At 45.1% G+C, this 22,286-nt stretch overlaps 1 protein-coding gene and 1 non-coding gene across 4 annotated transcripts in view; one reads left to right on the top strand and one right to left on the bottom strand.

Annotated features, from left to right (window-relative positions):
• The window catches only part of HTT (huntingtin), a 153,332-nt gene extending 136,371 nt beyond the window's left edge, over window positions 1-16,961 (bottom strand). For 2 of the 3 annotated variants that reach the window (XM_032254023.1, XM_032254022.1), the window contains exons 1-2: window positions 16,565-16,961; window positions 4,669-4,752 (exon numbers count right to left, since the gene is read on the bottom strand). In XM_032254023.1, the coding sequence (XP_032109914.1) occupies window positions 4,669-4,752; window positions 16,565-16,803 (323 nt within the window). In that variant the 5' untranslated portion in view covers window positions 16,804-16,961. The remainder of the gene's footprint in view (window positions 1-4,668; window positions 4,753-16,564) is intronic. The other variant, XM_032254021.1, reaches the window with a different exon arrangement.
• On the top strand, window positions 12,868-12,929 carry LOC116534092. The gene has a single exon (XR_004261585.1). It is a non-coding gene; the product is annotated as a U7 small nuclear RNA (small nuclear RNA).
• Window positions 16,962-22,286: the final 5,325 nt, after the last annotated feature.

Here is a 22,286-nt window from a genome sequence, read left to right as displayed (position 1 = left end):
CCTGTAATCTCAGTGCTTTGAGAGGCCAAGGTGGGAGGATCACTTGGGCACAGGAATTCTAGACCTGCCTCAGCAGCATAGCGAAAGCCCGTCTATAAAACATTTAAAAATTAGCCAGGTGCAGTAGCACTGCCGAAAGTCCCCCAGCTACTCAAAACCTGAGGCAGAAGATCACTTGAGCCCAGGAGTTTGGGTTGCAGTGGGCTGTGATTATGCAACTGCACCCAGCCTGGATGACAGAGAAAGACCCTGCATCTAAAAAAAAAAAAAAAATTAATAAAGCGTAAACAAAATATGGCCGACGCAGTGGCTCACGCCTATAATCCCAGCACTTTGGGAGGCTAAGGTGAGCGGATCTCAAAGTCAGGAGTTCAAGACCAGTCTGGCCAACATAGTGAAACCCCATCTTTGCCAAAATACAAAAAATTAGCCAGGTGTGGTGGTGCGTGCCTGTGATCCCGGCTACTCGGGAGGCTGAGGCAGGAGAATCACTTGAACCCAGGAAGCAGGAGGTTGCAGTGAGCCAAGATTGTGTCATTGCACTCCAGCCCAGGCAACAGTGCAAGACACCATCTCAATAAATAAATACATAAATAAAAACAATAAATGTATCTTAATTTTTCAATTCCCTTTTTGGTGATATGTCATTAAGTTTATTTTTAATTTTCTAATGGGATGAACAGCACTGCACCAATGTCATTGCATCCTTTCCTAGGTTAAGTGCCCCAGAGGTAAAACCGCTGGTTAGACAGACAAAAATCTAAAGCTTTCTATTTTGCCAAATTGTCTTCTTAGAAGGTTGTATCAACTCTGGCAAAAATCTGAGTATTCTAAATGTTTGCCAGTTTGACAGGTTAAAAAGGTTCTTATTTTTGTTTTAGTCTCATTCTACTGATTCCTGGTGTCCTGATCAGCTTGAGTTGCTGTAACAAAATGTCACATATAGACCGGGTGGTTTAAACAACAGGCATTTACTCATCGCCGTTCTGGAGGCTGGGAGTCTGAGAACAAGGTGCCAATAGGCTGACAGGCTTTATCTTAGTGATTTATAATTGCTCTTTACACAAGCTAGCACCAAGTTCAATTTATTTTCAATTTCATGTAAGGTGGATTTTGACATACTGAACTATATTCCCATCAAAACAGTTTTTTCCTTTATAATGTTAGCCTTCTTCAATCTAAGATTAAACTTTTTGGGAGAAATTATTTCATTTTTTCATATTTGGGTAATTAATCTGAACTTTATGTTTGTTTGCAATATGAGACAGAGACATAATGTTCTCCCAAACAGATAAATGTATTATTTCTCTTCTACTACAAACATGTTACACCCATCATAAATTCACACAGATACACACATACACTCTTCTAACTTTCTGTTCTATACCTGCTTTAATGTCCAATCACTATTTTAATGTCACATACATCAGGTCTCACCATATTAGTGATGATTTCTTTTTTCTTTTTATTTTTGAGACAGAATTTTGCTCTTGTCACCCAGGTTAGAGTGCAGTGGCATGATCTCGGCTCACCGCAACCTCTGCCTCCTGGGTTCAAGCAATTCTCCTGCCTCAGCCTCCTGAGTAGCTGGGACTACAGGCATGTGCCACCACATCCAGCTAATTTTTGTATTTTTAGTAGAGACGGGGTTTCACCACATTGGGCGGGCTGGTCTCAAACTTCTGACCTCAGGTGATCACCTGCCTCAGCCTCCCAAAGTGCTGGGATTACAGGCATGGGCCACCACACTGGGCCTAGTGATGATTTCCAGATATTCTTTGCAATTATATATTTATTCTTGCAGTCAACAAGTTCAAAAATAACTCTAGTAGAATTTTGATCAAGATTATTTTAAATTTCTGCGTTAATTTAGAGAAAACTCAACTTAGTGATATAAAATCTTCCTGTCTAGAGAGTGGTCACCTGTGTCTTTCAGAAACATTAATAGAAGTCTTTATAAAGTTTCTGCATATTTCTTATCAATTCCCTAGAATTCGATACTTTGGTGCTACTGTGAACTAGATCTTTAAACATTATATTTTCTAGCTGATTTATGCTAATACATGAGAAATCTATGGATTTTTATATTATCTCTTTTTACCTAGCAACTTTATCAAAGTATATATTAGTAAGAGGTTGCTCAAGTGAGCATTCCTGGGTGTTCCCAAGAGGATACTTGTGAAAAATGCCTAGGCCCTACCAAAACAGAATGCAGAAGTGTGTTTGGGAAAAAGGACAGTGAGGTACCTTCGTTACTATATTTTAAACAAAATTTCCAGATGATTTTGATGCTCATCCATACTTAGGAACCAGTAACTTACACCACTTTAGAGTACTTAAAGCAGACTACATTTTCACAATATACACGAAGTTTTAGATGACCTCCTGCACTGAAAACCTCAGAAGCTGCCATTTATACAACCTCGATGGAGACAAATATAAAACAGTTCCAAAGATTTAATTATATTCTAGGAGAGATAACGGGAAACAGTGATCATCAATAAGTTTCCATAAAACATTTATATAAAATATCAACTTCAGCCATATACTCTGAAATCCCTGCAAAGTATAGAGCACATCCTGTGAAACCAAGGACAACCACTCTGACTCCAAAAAAAATCCTTTTAACATGCTCTTCAGTAGAGCAAGAAACATAATGAACTCTCAGCATTACTCCATAAAAACAAGAGACAGACTGATGTGAAAACCATTAGCAGCTATTATTTTGATTTAATACGGCAAATAGAACCACAAATCAATCTTAAGATATCTCAACATACTTTATTAATATGCGAATATGAGCCAACATTCCATGAATTCCATTTGAAAATTCTCAAAAAACAAAATGCTTAGAATAAAGCCTTATCCACTCATATTGGAAGAGATCTTGTTTCCTGGGTCAATAAGCTTTCAGAGAGAAATTATATTTCCTGAGACCTGGATGGTGAAGATCAGATGAACAACAACCAAATGTTTGCCAAGTATTTAAAGTCATTTCACAAGAAAAGTAAAGATAACGTACAGCTTTGGATGGGCATCGCAACAGGATATGCTTCCCACTCAGGTGGCTAATGAACACATCTAGCAGTTACTTCTTCACAGTGTTTCACATGCATCATCTGACCCACAAGAACTGTGTAACTAGGGATTACATTTCAAAAACGAGCCAGTGAGGGCTCAAACACGTTAAAACTTATCTAAAGTCACCTGGCTTACACAGGCAGCAGAGACAGAATTCAAACCTTTTCTTTCCCCTACTTTTATCATAGTGTTGTGTTCTACAATAGCATGCTAACTTAGAATTTTTATATTTTTATTTTCAGGACATATGCTCATTTGTTATTTCATTTTCTTCCCACAACATTTCTACAAATTAGACAGAAACAGAACAGAATCATACACAGTATTTCACACACAATAGAAATGAGTTAACCTAAAATGAAATGGTTTTATGAAACCACTTTGAAAGTGTAAAATACAAATGTACAGTGGCATTAAAAATAAGCAGATCACCAAAAAGAAGACAAATCCCGTGGGATTCCACTTATATGAGGTCTCTAGAGCAGTTACACTCATAGAGACAGAAATAGAAAGGGGCTACAGGAAAGGACAGATAATGGGGAGTTTAATGAGACAGATGTTCAGTTTTGTGACGTGAAAAACTTATGAAGTGGATGGCAGTGATGGCTATACAACATTATGAATATATATACTGAAAGTATACCTAAAAACAGTTAAGATGGTAAATATTACATGTATTTTACCACACTAAAAAGAAAACAGTGAAAAGCAATGGCCAAGAGGAAAATTTTTTAAAAAACAAATAAATCACCAAACATTTTTGTCAGTACTAAAATCAAGATTATTTGTCTAAAAATCTTTTTCTAAGCAATTATAAAGAGCTTTTTCTAGCTTCCAGCAGGAGAATAATATGAATTATTTATTCCAAGGGAAAGTAAAGCAAGGCAAGTTATTTCACACATGTCCATCTGGGTAACAGAATTCAGATATCATAGGTACATATGTCTCCTACTCAGCCACTGGAAACAGGCCTAAATATATTTACCATCTACAGCTACTAGGAATAACAGTCAGAAAGAGAGTCAAAAGCAAAGCAGTTACAAAAGAAGGTGCTGCTAGATCACCCCATTGAGAAAGATCATGCAAGGAAAGCTGACCTACAATCAATGCCCCACGACCCCATTAATCCCAAAGCAGAGAGGAGCAGGCTCCAGCCACTGCCAGGAACACAGGTACCCCAACAGGGAAGAATAAACAGCAGCAAACTGCTGAAGGAAAGCAAATGACAGAGACAAACTGTATGGTCTTGTGCTGTCCCTACTATTGCAACAAATGCAAAAATATCAAACCACAGAAGATTTTAAAATAACCATAGTTGCTAGGGGTGCTAATTAAACATAAACATGTTGTTCAATTACCCATAATGGTTACAATTTTTGCATAAAAGATTATAAAAAGGGAACATTATTCATCTTAGTGTCTGGATATCCTTGCATATAGCCAGAAATATGGGAAACGGGTCCTTCTTTATTTTAAATGGATTTCTGAATCCATTTAAAATAACGGGGACACAAAGAATATTCTAGCCCATTAGACTGAAAATATACACAGTTCTTATTTTCTCTAGACAGTTCAAAGTGCAATCACCTGACAGACTGGGCCACTATGTTTTCACATATTGTCAGACAATGATTCACACGGTCTTTCTTGGTGGCTGAAAGTTCTTTCTTTCTAAAAATAAAAAAAAGAAGGAAATTAGTATGTGCTGAATTATCCATTGGCGCTTACTTCTACACATCATTCATTCATTCAATGAGTGCTTCCTGACTACTATGAATAAACCATAACACTCCACGCTGGGGGCCAAATGGGGATCAGGACAGGGAAGCACAGGATGTGAGCTCACCAACAGCTTTCAAGCTACGCTGCTCACGGAAAAAACAGATGATGTTACCAAAGCAGCTCATTTTCCCCATTTTATTTTATTTTACTTTTTTTTAGAGTTAGGATCTTGCTCTGCTGCTCAGGCTGGAATACAGTAGTATAATCATGGTTCACTTTAGCCTTAAACTCTTAGGCTGAAAGGATTCTCCCATCTCAGACTCCTGAGTGGCAGGGACCACAGGCATGCACCACCAGGTCTGGCTAATTTTTTTTTAAATTTTTTGTAGGGTCGGAGTCTCACTATGTTACCCAATTGCTCAAACTCCTGGCCTCAAGCAATCTTCCCATCTTGGCCTCCCAAATGGCTGGGATTATAGGCATGAGTCATCATGACTAGCCTCACTTTCCCCATTACAGAAAGAAGACATTCAAGTGCCAACCATGACATGCCCAAGATCACACAGATATGAAGTCATACAGCCAGCATTTAAACTCAGGTCTTCTGGCTTTAAATCTACTCTGTATTTCACCAATTCTCAATTAATTTCACGTTTGTATCATGTTAGCATCACTAAAACCGAACTGCATCTTACAACCAATGGCATGTTATAGTTTGATTAGAAACTTTTTTTCTTTCTCAGCAGTATAGATGATGGCATAGATTACAACAGATGGGCAATTCAATTCAAAGAAACACAATACCTACTCTATATACCAGCTGCCTTCAGTTCTTAAAATCACATCGTTAACTGACTGTACTCAACATACCACACAGACCTCAGTAAAATATAAACAATGGCTAACCACTTCCATGTCCCCAAATAGCTGGGAATAAGCCTCCTATTAAGAATTCTCAGGCCAGGCACGGTGGCTCACGCCTGTAATCCCAACACTTTGAGAGGCCAAGGCAGGCAGATCACCTGAGATCAGGAGTTTGAGACCAGCCTGACCAACATGGAGAAATCCCATCTCTACAAAAATTAGCCAGGCATGGTGGTGCATGCCTGTAATCCCAGCTTACTCGGGAGGCTGAGGCATAAGAGTCACTTGAACCCGGGAAGCGGAGGTTGCAGTGAGCCGAGATAGCACCATTGCACTCCAGCCTGGGCAACGAGAGCAAAACTCCATCTCAAAAAAAAAAAAAAAAAAAAAAAAAAACTTCTCAGCTAAGCAAAAGGAGATAAACAGCCTGGCAAAGATAATCAGGCTAAAGGTGACTCCTTCCCATCCAAACTATCTGTGGCTTCAGATGTCTTCACAGTTGGCACTATCAAAATATAGTAGAGAGGGATAATCCAAAACATAGGACCAACCAAAAACAATTAAACTAGAAGACTACTAAGTTTGTGAGAAATTTATATTACCAAAGAAATAAAAAAATCTAACTGAAAAATACTACCTTTCTATCTCATTTTGTCCAATAAGCAAACTTGAAAGTTTAGGAAAACTAAAACTAATTCCTTCCCCCATGGAATTTAATTAGATGATGAACTGATAATTCAAACTGACTTGTTATACATGAAAAGTAAGTATGGTAATTAAAGTGAAAAAGAAACCGCCTTGCTCTAAGCAAGAAGTGGAAAGACAGGGTAAGAACAGTGTTGGCTTTTCAACCACTTTTGGTAAATGTAGTCACTTTAACTTCACCTTCAAAATTAAAACAAACAGCCTGGTGTGGTGGTTCACACCTGTAATCCCAAACACTTTGGGAGGCCAAGGCGGCAGATGACCTGCGGTCAGGAGTTCGAGACCTGCCTGGCCAACAGGGTGAAATCCTGTCTCTACTAAAAATACCAAAAATTAGCTGCACATGGTGATGGGCATCTGCAAGACTCTGCCTCAAAAAAAAAATTAAAACAAACCTCAGTCAGCCTCTTCTAATTGTGTAATCAAGCCATCTGCACAGGCACACAAATGTGAGGAGGAGCATGTAAACTCATGGACACTATGGTATTCTATAATCACATCTTAGAAATTATCAACGAAGTCATTCTAAAAATGGTGAATTTTAGGTATGTGAATTATAATCTCATTTTTTTTTTTAAAGAATCTGCAAATCCTGTCAGATCTTCCTTCAAGAGATCCAGAATCTGACCACTTGCCACCACCACTGCTACCAGTCATGGTAGCATCAAAGCCACCAGCATGTCCGGCTTTGATGACTTAAGTAGCCTCCCAGCTATAGACCAGGCAGACTTTTTTTTAATTGAAGTTTTTGTTAAGATAATTATTGATTCACATGCAGCTGTAAGAAATAACAGAGATGCAGTGTACCCTTTACCCATTTTTTCCCAATGGTAACATTTTGCAAAACTATTTAACGTAGTAAGAACACTATCAGAACCAGAATATTGACAGTGATGCAATCCACTGATCTTACTTAGATTTTCGAGGAGCTTTATTTTTGCTCATTTATATATTTAGTTATATACAATTTCTATATGCCACAGTCAAGACAAAGCATCTCTTTCCTTGGTCAAGCACAGTGGCTCAACGCCTGTAATCCCATCACTTTCGGAGGCCGAGGCAGGCGGATCACGGGAGGTCAGGAGTTTGAGACCAGCCTGGTAACATGGTGAAACCCTGTCTCTACGAGAAACACAAAAATCAGCCAAGCACGGTGGTATGCACCTGTAGTCCCAGCTACTCGAGACACTGAGACATAAGAATCACTTGAACCCGTTAACCCAAGAAGCAGAGGTTGCAGTGAGCCAAGATCACACCACTGCACTTCAGCCTGGGTGACAGAGCAAGAACTCTGTCTCCAAAAAAAAAAAAAAAAAAGACAAAGCATTTCCACTACAAGTATCCCCGTGTTGTCCTTTTATAACCACACTCACCTCTATTCTCTTCTCTTTCCTCTACCCCCAGGCAACCACTAAGTTATTCTCCATCGCTAAAACTGTGTCATTTCAAAATGTTATATACATAGGATCACAATATGTAACCTTCTGGGATTGGCTTTTTTCATTAGCATAACTTCATGTAAACTATTGCCTGCTATCAGTAGATCATTCCTTTTTATTGCTGAGTAGTTTAATCATATACCTGCTGAAGGACATCTGAGCTGATTCCAGTTTTTAGATGTTGACGGTAAAGCTGCTATGCACACTTGAGTACAGGTTTTTATGTGAACGTTAAGTTTCATTTCTCTAGGATTAATGCCTAGGACTGCAGCTACTGCTGGTTGCATGTTCAGTTTTATAAGAAACCACCAAATTGTTTTCCAGAGTGGCCATACTACATGATATTCCCAACAGCAATGATTAAGTGACCTAGTTTTTCTAAATCCTCACCAGCATGTGGTGCTGTCAAAGTGATCTTTTCTGTTTTACAGATTTTTTTTTTTTTAGAGACAGGGTCTCACTCTCTTCCCCAAGCTGTAGTGCAGTGGCACAATCACTGCTCACTGCAGCCTCAAACTCCTGGATAATACTCCAGCCTCCTCAGCCTCCTGAGTAGGTGGGACTACAGGCATATACCACTCTGCCCAGCTAATTTTTAGGTTTTTTATAGAGACCTTGTAGGTGTTGCTATGTTGGCTACGCTGGTCCCCCAGCCTCAAGCAATCCTCCCACCTCGGCCTCTCAAAGTACTAGTATTACAGGCATGAGCCATTGCGCCCAGCTAAAGTGATCTCTTGAAAACATACATTAAACTACCTGTTTGACCACACAAGTTTATCTTGGTGCACAAGACCCTCGTCTCTAATCTCTCATCTCTCCCAGCCTCATCCCCTATTTCTGCCCTTCATCTTGCTTCAACCACTGGCCTCCTGTCCCAGTTCTCAAACATGGAAAGCATTCCTGCCTTCCATTAACTCTGTCTGGACCTCTCTACTCCTGCTTTCCACATGGCTTGTCCCCTTCTTTCCACTCAACTGTCACCTTCTAACCACAGCTCTCCTTTGTACTGTAAATAAAATTGCACATTGCCTCTACCTTCATTCAGTTGTTTTTTCCCACAGTGGGCGCTCGAGTGAAAGGGTCCTTCCAGTTCATCTAAGTGAGTCCCACTGCCAATGGCTGGGAGCTCTCTGCAGGCTCACCTCAGCTCACTCGTCACAGTTACACAAATGCTCAATGGCCCTACAGCAGATAAGCAAGGTCACCTTAGCTACACCTGGATACGTATGAGCAACACAGGTCCTCCTCCCAAATGCTTACATTGTTATTAGCAACAACAAAGGTAAGGTCTAAGCACCTACAGTGGTGCTTCCCAAACTCCAATGGGCATGTAAGTCACTCACTGAGCCCGTTAAAACGCAGACTCTGATTTGTTAGGTCACGCAGAGTCTGCTTCTTATGAGCTCCCAAATGATACTGAACTGCTGTCCCTGAGACCTGTGATAGCTAGGACGTATGGCATGTCATGTCTCTAACATATACTCTAGCACCCAAATTGATCCGATTTCATACAATATTAAACAGTGCTTTATAAGGTATTTTACTTTTCCTCCTTGTTGTCTGAATAAGACTAAACGTTTTGAGTGCGGCTCCATTCAAATGTAGTTTACCAAGTGGCTGACTCACTTAACAGGAAATGGAGGTGATGGGGATGGGGACCTCTTAAGGTAGAGAGAATATGTCACCAGCACATTCTGCAGCCAGAATAATGTGAGACCTTTACATCTCCACAAGTCCTCTTTTAAAAAGAAATTCTACAGTCTTACATAGCAATTCATTATAGGTACTGCTATGGAACAACATCTATGACACATTGTTAAGTGAAAAAATACACGTAATGTGATCTCAGTCACGCAAACAAAAAATAACATTTAAATGCTTATACATGCATATAAAAATCTGAAAACAAAAAGAAATACTTTTGTTCTCAGGAAGTTAGACAGAGATGACAGACTGGAAGAAGGGCTTTGTTTTTCATCTTCTGTATTGCTTGAAGATGTTTTTATAATGTCTATGTGTAACTTTTATAATTTTTAAAACTACTTAATAAAAGAAAACAGCCAAAAGAGAAATGCTTTCCAAAGGTGGTCCTATCATATTTTAATCTAGAGGTGGGCAAACTATAACTTGCATGTTCCTGGCCAGTTTACAAGATAAGAAATGTTTTTTCATTTTTAAATGGGTGACCAAAAAAAAAAAAAAATCAAAGAATAGTAATATTTCATGAAAGGTGAAAATTACATGAAACTCAAATTTCACTGTCATTAATAAAATTCTGTTGGAACACACACACACTCATGCATATTGCCTATGGCTACTGTCATGCTACAATGGCAGAGCTGAGTAGCTGTGACAGAGATATTGTGCCCACACAGCCTGAAATACTTACAATCTGACCATTTACACAAAGTTTGCCTATGTTCATAGATCAAAGACAATATTGTTGAGATGGTACTACTCCCCAAGTTGATCTATAGATTCAACAGAATCCCTCTGAGAATCCTACATGGCTTCTTTGTAGAAATTGAGAAGCTGATCCTACAATTTATATGGAAATGCAAGGGATCCAGCATGGCCAAATCAATCTTGCAAAAGAATAAAGTTGGGCCGGGAGCGGTGGCTCAAGCCTGTAATCCCAGCACTGTGGGAGGCCGAGGCGGGTGGATCACGAGGTCAAGAGATCGAGACCATCCTGGTCAACATGGTGAAACCCCGTCTCTACTAAAAATACAAAAAATCAGCTGGGCATGGTGGCGTGTGCCTGTAATCCCAGTGACTCAGGAGGCTGGGGCAGGAGAATTGCCTGAATCCGGGAGGCGGAGGTTGCAGTGAGCCGAGATCGCACCATTGCACTCCAGCCTGGGTAACAAGAGCGAAACTCCGTCTCAAAAAAAAAAAAAAAAAAAAAGAATAAAGTTGGAAAACTCAGATTTCATGAATTTAAACTGTGACACAAACTTCAGTAATCAAGACTGAATGTTACTGGCACTGGATCAACATAAAGACCAACAGGTAGAACTGAGAGTCTAGAAATAAATCTATACAATTAAAGACAATTAATTTTCAACTAGAGTGCTAAGACAGTTCCATGGGGAAAGAATAGTCTTCAACAAATAGTGCTGGGACAACTGAATAACCACATGCAGCAGAATAAAGCTGGACTTCTACCTGAACCGAATATAAAAGGCAACTCAAAGTGGATCAGACCTAAATGCAATACGCTAAAATTCTTAGAAGAAAACATAGGAGTAAACCTTTTTGACTCTGGATTAGACAATGATTTCTTAGATATGACACTTAAAGCACAGCAACCAAAGACAAAATCAATAAACTAGAATTCATCAAAATTAAAAACTTCTGTGCTTCAAAAGACACTATCAAGTAAGTATAAAGACAATCCACAGGAAGGGAGAAAGGTTTTACAAATCATCTATCTGATAAGAATCCAATATCCAGAATATATAAAGAACTGTTACAATTCAACAATAAAAATACAAAGGGAAAAGAATGAGAGCAAGGGTTTGCAAGCTAAATTTAAGAAAGAGCCTGGGTTCTGGCCAGGCATGGTGGCTCATACCTGTAATCCCAGCACTTTGGGAGGCCAAGGCAGGTGGATCACCTGAGGTCAGGAGTCCAAGACCAGCCTGGCCAACATGGTAAAATCCTGTCTCTACTAAAAATACAAAAATTAGCTGGGCATGGTGGTGTACACCTGTCATCCCAGCTACTTGGGAGGTTGAGGCAGGATAATCACTTGGACCCAGGAGGCAGAGGCTGCAGTGAGCCAAGATCGCACCACCGCACTCCAGCCTGGGCGACAAGAGTGAAACTCTGTTTCAAAAAAAAAAAAGAAAGAGCAAGCCTGGGTTCCTTCACTTATTGTTGAATTTCCCTAAACAGACTTATTTTTGCCTTCTGATGAACTCTTGCTTATCAGTTTAAGCCACTGTAGCAGCATTTTCTGCTGCTTGCAGTTGGACACAATCCTAACTGATAACACCAGCTACGGCTAAATTGTTAGACTTAGCAGAGTTCATCAAGTCAGGGTGGTTCTGCATTCAAAATCCAGTCACTCCTCACACTGCACAGAGCCGGTGCCCTGACAGAGCACACCATGCTTATCTGAGCACTGCAGCGGCTTCCTAACTGACTTCCGCTTCTGCCCACGTTCCCCTTCACTCTGTGGTCAGCCAGAGTCACCTAAGAATGAAATTTAGATCATGCTGCTCCTCTGACCTAATCCTCCAGTGACATCCCATCTCACTCACATAAATGCCAATATCTTTACTCCATCTACAAGGCAAGTAGTATTGGTCAGATATGGCCCCCCCTTGACCTCTTGGACTTTATCTCTTACTACAAATGTCCCCCTCACTCAATTCACCCAGCTAAAATGACATCCTTGCTGTTCCTCAAACAGGAAGACTGTGGACCTGTTCCTCCTATCTGGAATATCCCTACTCCATACACCCTTACACAAGACTCTTAACTTGCTTGAGGTCTTTACTCAAAAGCTTTCGTCTGGCCAGGCGTGGTGGCTCACACCTGTAAGTCCCAACATACTGGGAGGCTGAGGCGGGAGGATCACTTGAGCCCAGGAGTTCAAGGCTGAAGTGAGCTAGGATCATGATACTTCATTCCAGTCTGGGTTAAAGAGCAAGACCCTGCCTCCTCCAAAAAAAAGATGTCATCTCAATGGACCTTCCCTGAACACCCTATTTAAAATGTCAACACTGGCCAGGCGCAATGGCTCATGCCTGTAACCCCAGCACTTTGGGAGGTTGAGACAGGCAGATCACATGAGGCCAGGAGTTCGAGACCAGCCTGGCCATCATGGCGAAACCCTGTCTCTACTAAAAATACAAAAATTACCCGGGCATGGTGGTGCATGTCTGTAATCCCAGGTACTCAGGAGGAGGCTGAGGCAGGAGAATCGCTTGAACCCAGGATGCAGAGGTTGCAGTGAGCTGAGATCACACTAGTGCACTCCAGCCTGGCAGAAAGAGCAAGACTGTCTCAAAAAATAAAACAAAAATAAAATGTCAACACCAACACTTAATGCTACAGCTCTTTTGGAATTTGTCTAGCAGGCTTTCTGGGTTTTGCTGGAAAGCCCTTAAAAAAAAAAAAACTTTAAAAATAAGTCAACACTTGATTAACCCTGACATTTCCCAATCCCCTTCCCTGCTTTGAAGTTCCTCCTCCACTATTAACATACTGTATACTTTACTTATCTAACTGGCTTATTGTCTGCGTCCCTCATTAGAATGAAAGTTTCATGAGGGCAGAACTTTGTCTGCTCACTCCTGAGCCCTGCACCTAGAACACTGCCAGGCATACAGTGCATGTTTAGTAAGTATTTACTGATGAATGAATAAACTCAGGGAAACACCAGATAGGAATCTGAAGGAGAGTAAGTGCCAAAAGCACTATCAATTGCCCCTCATTACTGTGAGGACCCTCCCAAGCACACTAGACTTGCTGAGATTGCAGCCAGCACCCCACACGGAACTCCTGCATCCAATATCCTGAGCAGAGCACATACACTCATATTTAAACTGAAGCCCATGCATGGCGTGACACCGCAGTTCCACACAAAAGATCAAGAGCCATACCCGCTGTATATACCACTTATTATATTTGCTTTTTTTGAGATGGAGTTTCGCTCTTATTGCCCAGGCTGGAGTGCGATGGTGCGATCTCGGCTCACTGCAATCTCCACCTCTCGGGTTCGAGTGATTCTCCTGCCTCAGCCTCCTGAGTAGCTGGGATTATAGGCATATGCCACCATGCCCAGCTAATTTTGTATTTTTAGTAGAGATGGGGCTTCTCCATATCAATCAGGCTGGTCTCCAACTCCCAAACTCAGGTGATCCGCCCGCCTCAGCCTCCCAAAGTGCTGCAATTACAGGAGTGAGCCACTGCGCCCGGCCAGAACAGATACTTTCTAAATTGCTTTAGTCAGTCTTACTTTGGGAAGAGGATTTTTTGGCTGAAGCATGTGAACAGAAATACCAAAATCCAAACTTTGTGAGCAGTGTTTATTGCTCAAAATTAGTGAATACCTCCTTTTGCAATAGCAAAATACATAGAAATATGACAAATATGCATTTTATTTAAAAATAACTATAATTAAGCCTAATGCAGTTGATTTCAGAGCATGCTAAGAACCTTTAAAAATCGTTATTCTAGCCAGGCGCAGTGGCTTACTCCAGTAATTCCAGCACTTTGGAAGGCTGAGAGTCAGGAGTTCAAGACCATCCTGGTCAATGTGGTAAAACCCCATTTCTACTAAAAATACAAAAATTAGCTGGGCGTGACAGTGGGCACCTGTAATCCCAGCTACTCGGTAGGGGAGGCTGAGGCAGGAGAATCATTTGAACCCAGGAGGTGGAGTTTGCAGTGAGCCAAGACCATACCACTGCGCTCCAGCCTAGGTGACAGTGCAAGACATCTCAAAAGTAAATAAATAAAAAGTTGTTATTCTAAACTACTTTTGTTTTAACATCATTTTAAATCTATCTTACAATATGCACAGATTATACATGAGGAACTGTAATAGTGCTTGCTCTTGGGGACAAAGTTAGGTACTCAGAGGAAAGGGATGGAAGGAAGATATCTTAATTATTGCCTTTTTGCAATTACAGAATTTGTGTCAATGTATTACTTATGCAAAAATAATAGCTTAATTTTTTTTTTTTTTTTCTGAGACAAAGTCTCACTCTGTTGCCCAAGCAAGAATGCAGTGGCTCGATCTCAGCTCACTGCAGCCTTTGCCTCCGGGGTTCCAGAGATTTTTCTGCCTCAGCCTCCCAGGTAGCTGGGATTACAGGCAAGCACTACCATACCCAGCTAATTTTTGTATTTTGAGTAGAGATGGGGTTTCACCACATTAGCCAGGCTGGTCTCAAACTCCTGACCTCAGGTGATTCGCTGGCCTCGACCTCCCAAAGTGGTGGGATTACAGGCATTAGCCACCTCGCCAGGCCTGATTAAATTTTTTAAATAAGGTAATCACATATTACCTTAAAATAAAGTAATGAAACAAAATCTATTTCCTTTGTCAAGGCAGCAAAGAAATTTCCTGATACCCATATTTTGAAGATAAGCAAATGCAGGTTGTGCCAAATCAGCATAAGAAAGAGAAAGCATATTTTTAGAATGATCAAGTGTCTGAAGCAGCCCAGCTGAAAGGTCTTCCTTCCCTTCCCACCAAGAGCCCTCCCTGTTTAGTGTTTACACAAGATACATGCAACGTGTGAACCTCCATGACACCTACCTCTTTGAAAGGCACTATGGTAAATTTCTGGAAGGATGAGAAATTCCTTACTAAAGAGGTAAGTCAAATTGTTTAAAAATTTCTCGAAATATCCAAACAAGTTTTTCATCCTTTAGAAGAATATTCCTAAATTTTATCCTAACAAATAAGCTAGCGCTGCTCTCCAAATCCTCATTTTCTAACTAAACTTTCAAGACAAGACAAGGATCTTAACAGAAACAAAGAACAAGAAACATTACTAACAATCAGTCTTAATAGAGATATTCTTATCACATGCCATCTGGTACACATCCAGATCGGAAACGGAATACTGAGAGGTAAGAGAAAGGCCTGAACTGCAGCAGAGTATTTCCTAACTCCTGCTGAACACTCACCACAGGGCTTCCAGGGAAAGTCCTGGGGTTCCACTAGATGTTTTAAAGGTCTTTTTCTGTTTCAAAAATTATCCCCAAGCAACAGAAACCCCTAGCTTCCAAAAAGTAACAAGCTGTCGGCAATGAAGCAAACAGAAGCCCTTTTGCTGGCACATCTGAGGTGTCCGTGGAGTCTGCAGACCCCCCCATATTCTGGCAAGCTTGACTGCAATACTGGCAAAATGTAAACCTCATTCATCCCTCGGCAATTAACCTCCCCCTCAGCAACGTGTTGGTTTTATTCCCAACACAAATAGGCAATAAACTTTAATCAACTATTCCTGATATTTAAGATAATTTTATTAATCACCAAGTAAGTTCGCCACTTACTTGGCAACCACAACTCATTCAAATGCATGCAGACCAACTTGCGCTTAGATGAGCAGGTCTCTTAAGTGGTGCTTAAAATCGGGTTACTACCACCGCGATTATGAACTAAATGAAATGCCATGAGAATGTAGGAAGAGCCTCAAATCTCAGGCTGCTTTAAGTGCCACTTGGAAAAGAAATCTCCCATTGGACGCGCCCTCACTCCCCGCCCCCAGAGCCACTCCCGCCGAGACGTCCTAAAAGCATTATGTCATCCACTACCCCCACATTTCTCCAGCTCCAAACCCCGGCTCCTCTCGATGTGTCCCGCGCCCCCAGCCGTCTTCCCTCTCAGACTAGAAGAGGGAAGTGGCCCAAAGCACATCTCGGCTCTTCCAAGTTCTCTTCAAATCAAAAGAAACAAGTTATCTCCCCAACTCTTCGCATCCTGGGAAGGGCGAGAGGGCTGAAACCATGACTCCCCTCGGTGAATTCAGGACAGGCTCCCACGAGGCTCTGCCTCTCCTCGCGGGAGAACGAGAGAAGACCCAAGTGCAGGACCCGGGCTCAAGAGGGGGGAGGGTCTCGCCGCAGGACGGAGCGGGTGTCCCTACGGGTTTGGGGCTGCTGGGTCACCCTGGCGCCGCGGGGCCGGGGTTCGCGTCGCCGGCCTGCAGGCTGCAGGGCTGTCGCCACCCCAGCCATCATTGGGGATCCGCCGGGACAGGGAGCTGCAGCGGGCCCAAACTCACGGTCGGTGCAGCGGCTCCTCAGCCACAGCCGGGCCGGGCGGCGGTGGGAGCGGCGGCGGGGGCGGCTGCGGCTGAGGCAGCAGAGGCTGTGCCTGCGGCGGCGGCTGAGGAAGCTGAGGAGGCGGCGGCGGCGGCGGCGGCGGCGGTGGCGGCGGCTGTTGCTGCTGCTGCTGCTGCTGCTGCTGCTGGAAGGACTTGAGGGACTCAAAGGCCTTCATCAGCTTTTCCAGGGTCGCCATGGCGGTCTCTCCCCCGGCAGGGCAGTCCCCGAAGGCCTCGGGCCGGCTCGCGGCGCTGCTCAGCACCCGGGCAATGAATGGGGCTCTGGGCCGCGGGTAGAAGCGGAACCGAAGCGGCCGTCCATATTGGACCCGTCCCGGCAAACCCCGCGGCCCCCTGCGTCCCACGACGCTGCGCCGGCGGAGGCGGGGCCACGCAGGCCGACATTATTGACAGCTCCAGGCTGCGGACTCTGCCAATGGCTGGCCAGGACGCCAGCCCGCCTCCTCGCCCACAGTTTCGGCCTCACAGAGCCACCAAGGCCGCTGACAGCGCAGCGCCGCACCCCGGCGAAGGTGCAGGGCTCAGCGGAGAAGGGGCGGGGTGGGGCGGGGCGAGACTCACGGGGTGGGGCGGGGCGAGACTTATGGGGTGGGGCGAAGCTGTGAAGGGGCGGGGAGAGGAGGGACGAGGCAGGGACGGGGCGGGACTACATGGTGAGTGGGCAGGGGAGGAGCGTGGCGAGGAGAGGGCGGGGCACAGCAGGCAGGGCGGCTGAGGGGCAGGGCGGGGCATGTAGAGGCTGGGGGCGGGGCGAGGCTATGGGGGGTGAGGATATTAGGCAGAGCGGCTGAGGGGCGGGGCGGGGCATGTCGAGGCTGGAGGCGGGGCAAGGTTGGGATGGGTATATTAGGCAAGACGGCTGAGGGGCGGGGAGGGGTGGCTGAGGGGCGGGACGGGGCGGGGCGAGATGCTGAGAGGCGGGGCGGGGCGGCTGAGGAGTGGGGCGGGGCGAGACGATGAGAGGCGGGGTGGATGGGGAGGGGGCGGGCCGGTGGGGGGCGGGACGCCTGGGGGCGGAGCAGGAAGGTGAGAGGCGGGGCGCGGCGGGGCGGATGGCGAGTGGAGCGCGGGGAGTCGGCCGAGGCAGAAGAGACCTCGCCGCCGACTCCTGGAGCTGGGCGAGAGCCTGCTGTGGGCTCTCAGGCAAGGCCGCCGCGGGGCTTACCCGCCCGCCACGCTGACCTGCGGCCAGAGCCAGGCTCACCTGGATAGCTCCGCGGGGAGCCTGCTGGGGGCTCTCTGCACGGGGAGAAGGTGGGCCGGCCCCTGCTCAGAGGGCGCGTAGTCGGCGCCACCTGAGGACCCCAAGTGTGACCCCCCGCCATCCTCCAGCGAGCTGGAGCGGCCCCTGCAGGGCTGTGCTCGCAGGACTGGAGCCCCCCCCCCGTCGGTCCCAGCGCAGCGCCCCGGAAGGGAGGACAGGGTCTAGGGCAGGCCCGGGTGGTCAGCGCCTGCTGCCCACAGAGGCACTGTGGTTAGTGCAGCGAGAAGCAGCTGTGGCCACAAAATGCCCCCCACAAGAATGAGTCCCCACCTGGGGGCGTCCCTTTGTGGGAGAGCACCCCTGTTCTGGCCTTCCGGCAGTACCCCCAAGAAGCACCATTCAGGAGCAGCTCAGCAAAGGTCTGTAGGGAACCCCCTCACGCCTGGTGCACAGGTTGGCGCGGGCAGAGTCCTGGTCTCCAGAGCCTCCCGCCTTGTGGGCTGTAGAGGGGCAAGCAGGGACAGCAGCTGTCCGGCCTGCCCAGCAGGGAGTGGGGTTGGCCTCAGAGATAGCCGCCCAGCCTGGGGGTGGTGCAGGCATTACTTGTAACCCAGAGTTACCTTCTCTGTGGCCACAAGCAACACCTCCACCTTATCTCAGAGCTTGTCCCCAAGGGAGACATGGCATTGTCTCCAGGAGGGTAGCAGCAGCCTCCCTTCTCTTGAAAAGGTCAGCAGAGAAACAGCGTTCGCCCCCAATTCTTGGGAGGCTGATGTGGGAGGATCACCTGAACCAGGAATTTGAGGCTGCAGTGAGCTACGATCGCACCACTGCACTCCAGCTTGGGCGATAGAGTGACACTGTCTATAAAAAAAATTAAGTTCCAGCCGAGCACAGTGGCTCATACCTGTAATCCCAGCACTTTGAGAGGCTGAGGCAGGCAGATCACCAGAGGTCAGGAGTTCAAGACCAGCCTGGCCAACATGGCAAAACCCCATCTCTACTAAAAATAAAAAAATTAGCCAGGCGTGGTGGTGCATGTCTGTAATTCCAGCAACTCCAGAGCCTGACACAGGAGAATTGATTGAACCTGGGAGGTGGAGGTTGTAGTGAGCTGAGATCCTGCCATTGCACTCCAGCCTGGACGACGGACGGCAAGAGTGAGACTGTGTCTCAAAAATAAATAAAGTTCCCAGTTCTCCGCTGTTAAGGAGGGCCTTTTTCCACTGTGCCGGGCCTCAAGCTGTTAGTTACCTCCGTGGACAGACTTGTAAGATGGCCCCAGTGCCTTTCGCCTCCTGATATTGACGCCCTTGTATGACCCCTCCCCATGAGTACAGGCTGTACCTAGCGGCCTGCTTCTAACCAATGTAACATGGCAAAGGTGGTGGAATGTCACCCATGACTAGGTCACCAAAGGGTGTGACTTCAGTCTCCCCAGCACGCTCTGTCGCCTTCTTGGCATGGACACTCTGATGAAGCCAGCTGCCATGTTTGAGAGATCACATGGTGAGGACATAAGGGCGGCCTCTGGCCAACAGGAGGTAAGAACTGAGGCTCTGTGGGAAGTGAAAGTTCCTCTTCAAAGTTTCCTTCCTTGTTAAAGAATAAATCATAAGTGTGCAATAACTCTTTGCTAAGCGCTATCCTATGTAGGTGTTAGACACGCCATGCTTGCAGGCACATAGTATATTCTATGTCCTTGTACTTTAACCAAGTTTAACCAAGAGATCTGTGCTGGATGTGCTCACAGGCAGGTCCCAGCTCACAGCCTGTTCCCTTTACCTGTTTAGAAACGTTTTAAGTTATTAGCCAATCGAGTTTTAGTTTAGATTGTGAGCTCTGGTTCCAACCAACAGAGATCAGACACAGCAGTAAGGACAACTGCTTTTCCTTTGTTCATTGTACTCTCGTGGCAAGATGGCTAGCAAGAGTACCCTTCCTACAAGAAGTAAAAATTGCTACACGAATGTTCATTATGACACTGTTTACAATAGCAAAGACTTGGAACCAACCCAAATGCCCATCGATGATAGACTGCACAGGGAAAATGTGGCACATATATACCATGGAATACTATGCAGCCATAAAAAATGATGAGTTTATGTCCTTTGTAGGGACATGGATGAACCTGGAAACCATCATTCTCAGCAAACTGACACACACAAAAAAAATCAAACACCGCATGTTCTCACTCACAGGTGGGTGTTGAACAATGAGAACACGTGGACACAGGGAGGGGAGCATCACACTGGGGTCTGTCGGGGGGAAATAAGGGAGGGACAGCGGGAGGTGGGGAGTTGGGGAGAGATAGCATGGGGAGAAATACCAGATACAGGTGAAGGGGAGGAAGGCAGCAAATCACACTGCCGTGTGTGTACCTATGCAACAATCTTGCACATTCTTTGCATGTATCCCAAAACCTAAAATGCGATTTAAAAAAAAAGGAAAGAAAAAAAATTGCTTGCTGAGAGACCCTTTGTCTTGGTGCTGATTTTTCTTTGCAGCACGGAGCATCTGTTTCCAACAGGCTCTCAGTCCAGCAGCCCATGAGGAACTGGATCCTGCCAACACCATGTGAGATTGGAAGGGGACCCTTCCCTGGGCAAGCTCTCAGATGGAACAGCTGGTACTTGACTGAACTGTGGCGGAAGGCGGAGCTGGTTAAGCTGGGCCCAGATTCCTGACCCACAGAACTGTGTGACCATATGTATGACTCTACGTGTAGCTATATGACTATACATGTGTGCTGCTAAGCCACCAGGCAGGGGTGATTTGCCCCAGCAGCAGATGAGCATATCCGTTTGCTTGGGCTGCCATAATAAAGTGCCACAGACTGGGCAGCCTAAACAACAGAAATTTATCTTTCTTATGGTCCTGGATGGAGGCTAGAAGTCCGAGATCAAGGTGTAGGCAGGGTTGGTTTCTCCTGAGTCCTGTCCTTGACCTGCAGAGGGCCGCCTTTTCCCAGGTCCTCACGTGGCTGTCCCTTTGTGCGTGTCCTTGTCCTAATCTCTCTTGTAAGACATCAGATTGGATTATGGCCCACCCCAATGATCCCATTTCAGCCTCCTTACCTCCTAAAGAACCGGTCTCCGAATACGGTCCCATTCTGAGGTTCTGGGGGTTAGGACTTCAACCTGAATGAGGAACACAGTTCATCCCATGACAGTAAGTAATAGAGTTGCACCCTAACAGCTGCTCTAACCTTCTTTAAAGACCTTTTTATCTGAGCAGTTTGCCACTTAGCAAGTGTACGACAGTCTCTGCTTCCCTTCAGCTAGCTATGGCCATATAACTAAGAGAGTGCTAGCCCGGAGATCCAAGCGGAAGTCAGGAGTAGTACTTCTATCTAGAAGTACATGAAAGGAAGGGACACACCCACCTTTTTCCTGCTCCCTGGAATGGGATGTGTTGGCCGGGCTTGAGCAGCCATTTTGGATTGTGAGCATAAAAGCCACATCCTGGGGTGATGAGGGGTGGAAAGAGGGGGGCCCAGATGACTGTGTGCAGCTGTCATTCTAGCCTGGCCTGGAATTCTTTCATCTGTAAGAGAAAAATACACTTCTGTTCTGTCTGAGCTGCTGTGATTCCAGGTCATTCTGTTATGTGCCCCTAAACCACATTATTCCAACCAGTTCAGGGAGGGGATGGGTCATCGGAACTTTACATGGCCACAGCAAATCGTAACTGCTTCAGCCATGGCTGAACGAACATCATCCTGACAGGAAATCTAATGTGAAAGACTTACAGAAAGGGACTGTCAAGACAGGTTTAAAGTTCACAGAAAAGTTCGGCATCATCTAAAAAGAGTAATTAAAGATCAATACTGGGCATTCTGCCATGATGTCTCCAAGGCCCAAAAATGGGCACAGTCCCCGAACAGCAGAAACACCTCCAGTGATTTATCCTATGCAGACAGTCAGGCGTGTGTGGTCAACGATTTATTACTGCAACACTCAGGACAAAAGATGGAAAAAGATAGATGCTGGGCAGAAGGAGCCTAGTTACGTGACTCTCCCGACAGAGCCACAGGCAGCCACGAGAACCCAGTTCCAGATGAGCATGTGTGACACAGGGAAAGGCTTCTAACACGTTAGCCGATTACACACCGTGTACGGCATGATAACCTCCCTCTTTTTTAAGAAACAACATACACATACGCAGAAAAGAGATGAGGGCCAGGCATGGTGGCTCACTCCTGTAATCCCAGTACTTCGGGAGGCCAAGGCAGATGGATCACCTGAGGTCAGGAGTTTGAGACCAACCTGACCAACACGGTGAAACCCTGTGTCTACTAAACATAAAATTTAAAAAAAAATTTAGCTGGGCATGGTAGTGGGTGCCTGTCATCCCAGCTACTCAGGAGGCCCAGGTGGGAGGATGGCCTGAACCTGGGAGGTGGAGGCTGCAGTGAGCCAGATCACACCACTACACTCCAGCCTGGGTGACAGA

This window comes from Sapajus apella, unplaced genomic scaffold, assembly GCF_009761245.1.
Source record: "Sapajus apella isolate SASKATOON/1434 unplaced genomic scaffold, GSC_monkey_1.0 scaffold85, whole genome shotgun sequence".
Lineage (NCBI taxonomy): Eukaryota > Metazoa > Chordata > Mammalia > Primates > Cebidae > Sapajus > Sapajus apella.
The sequence above is the reverse complement of the archived record's forward strand: the minus strand, read 5'-3'. Positions and strand labels throughout refer to the sequence as shown.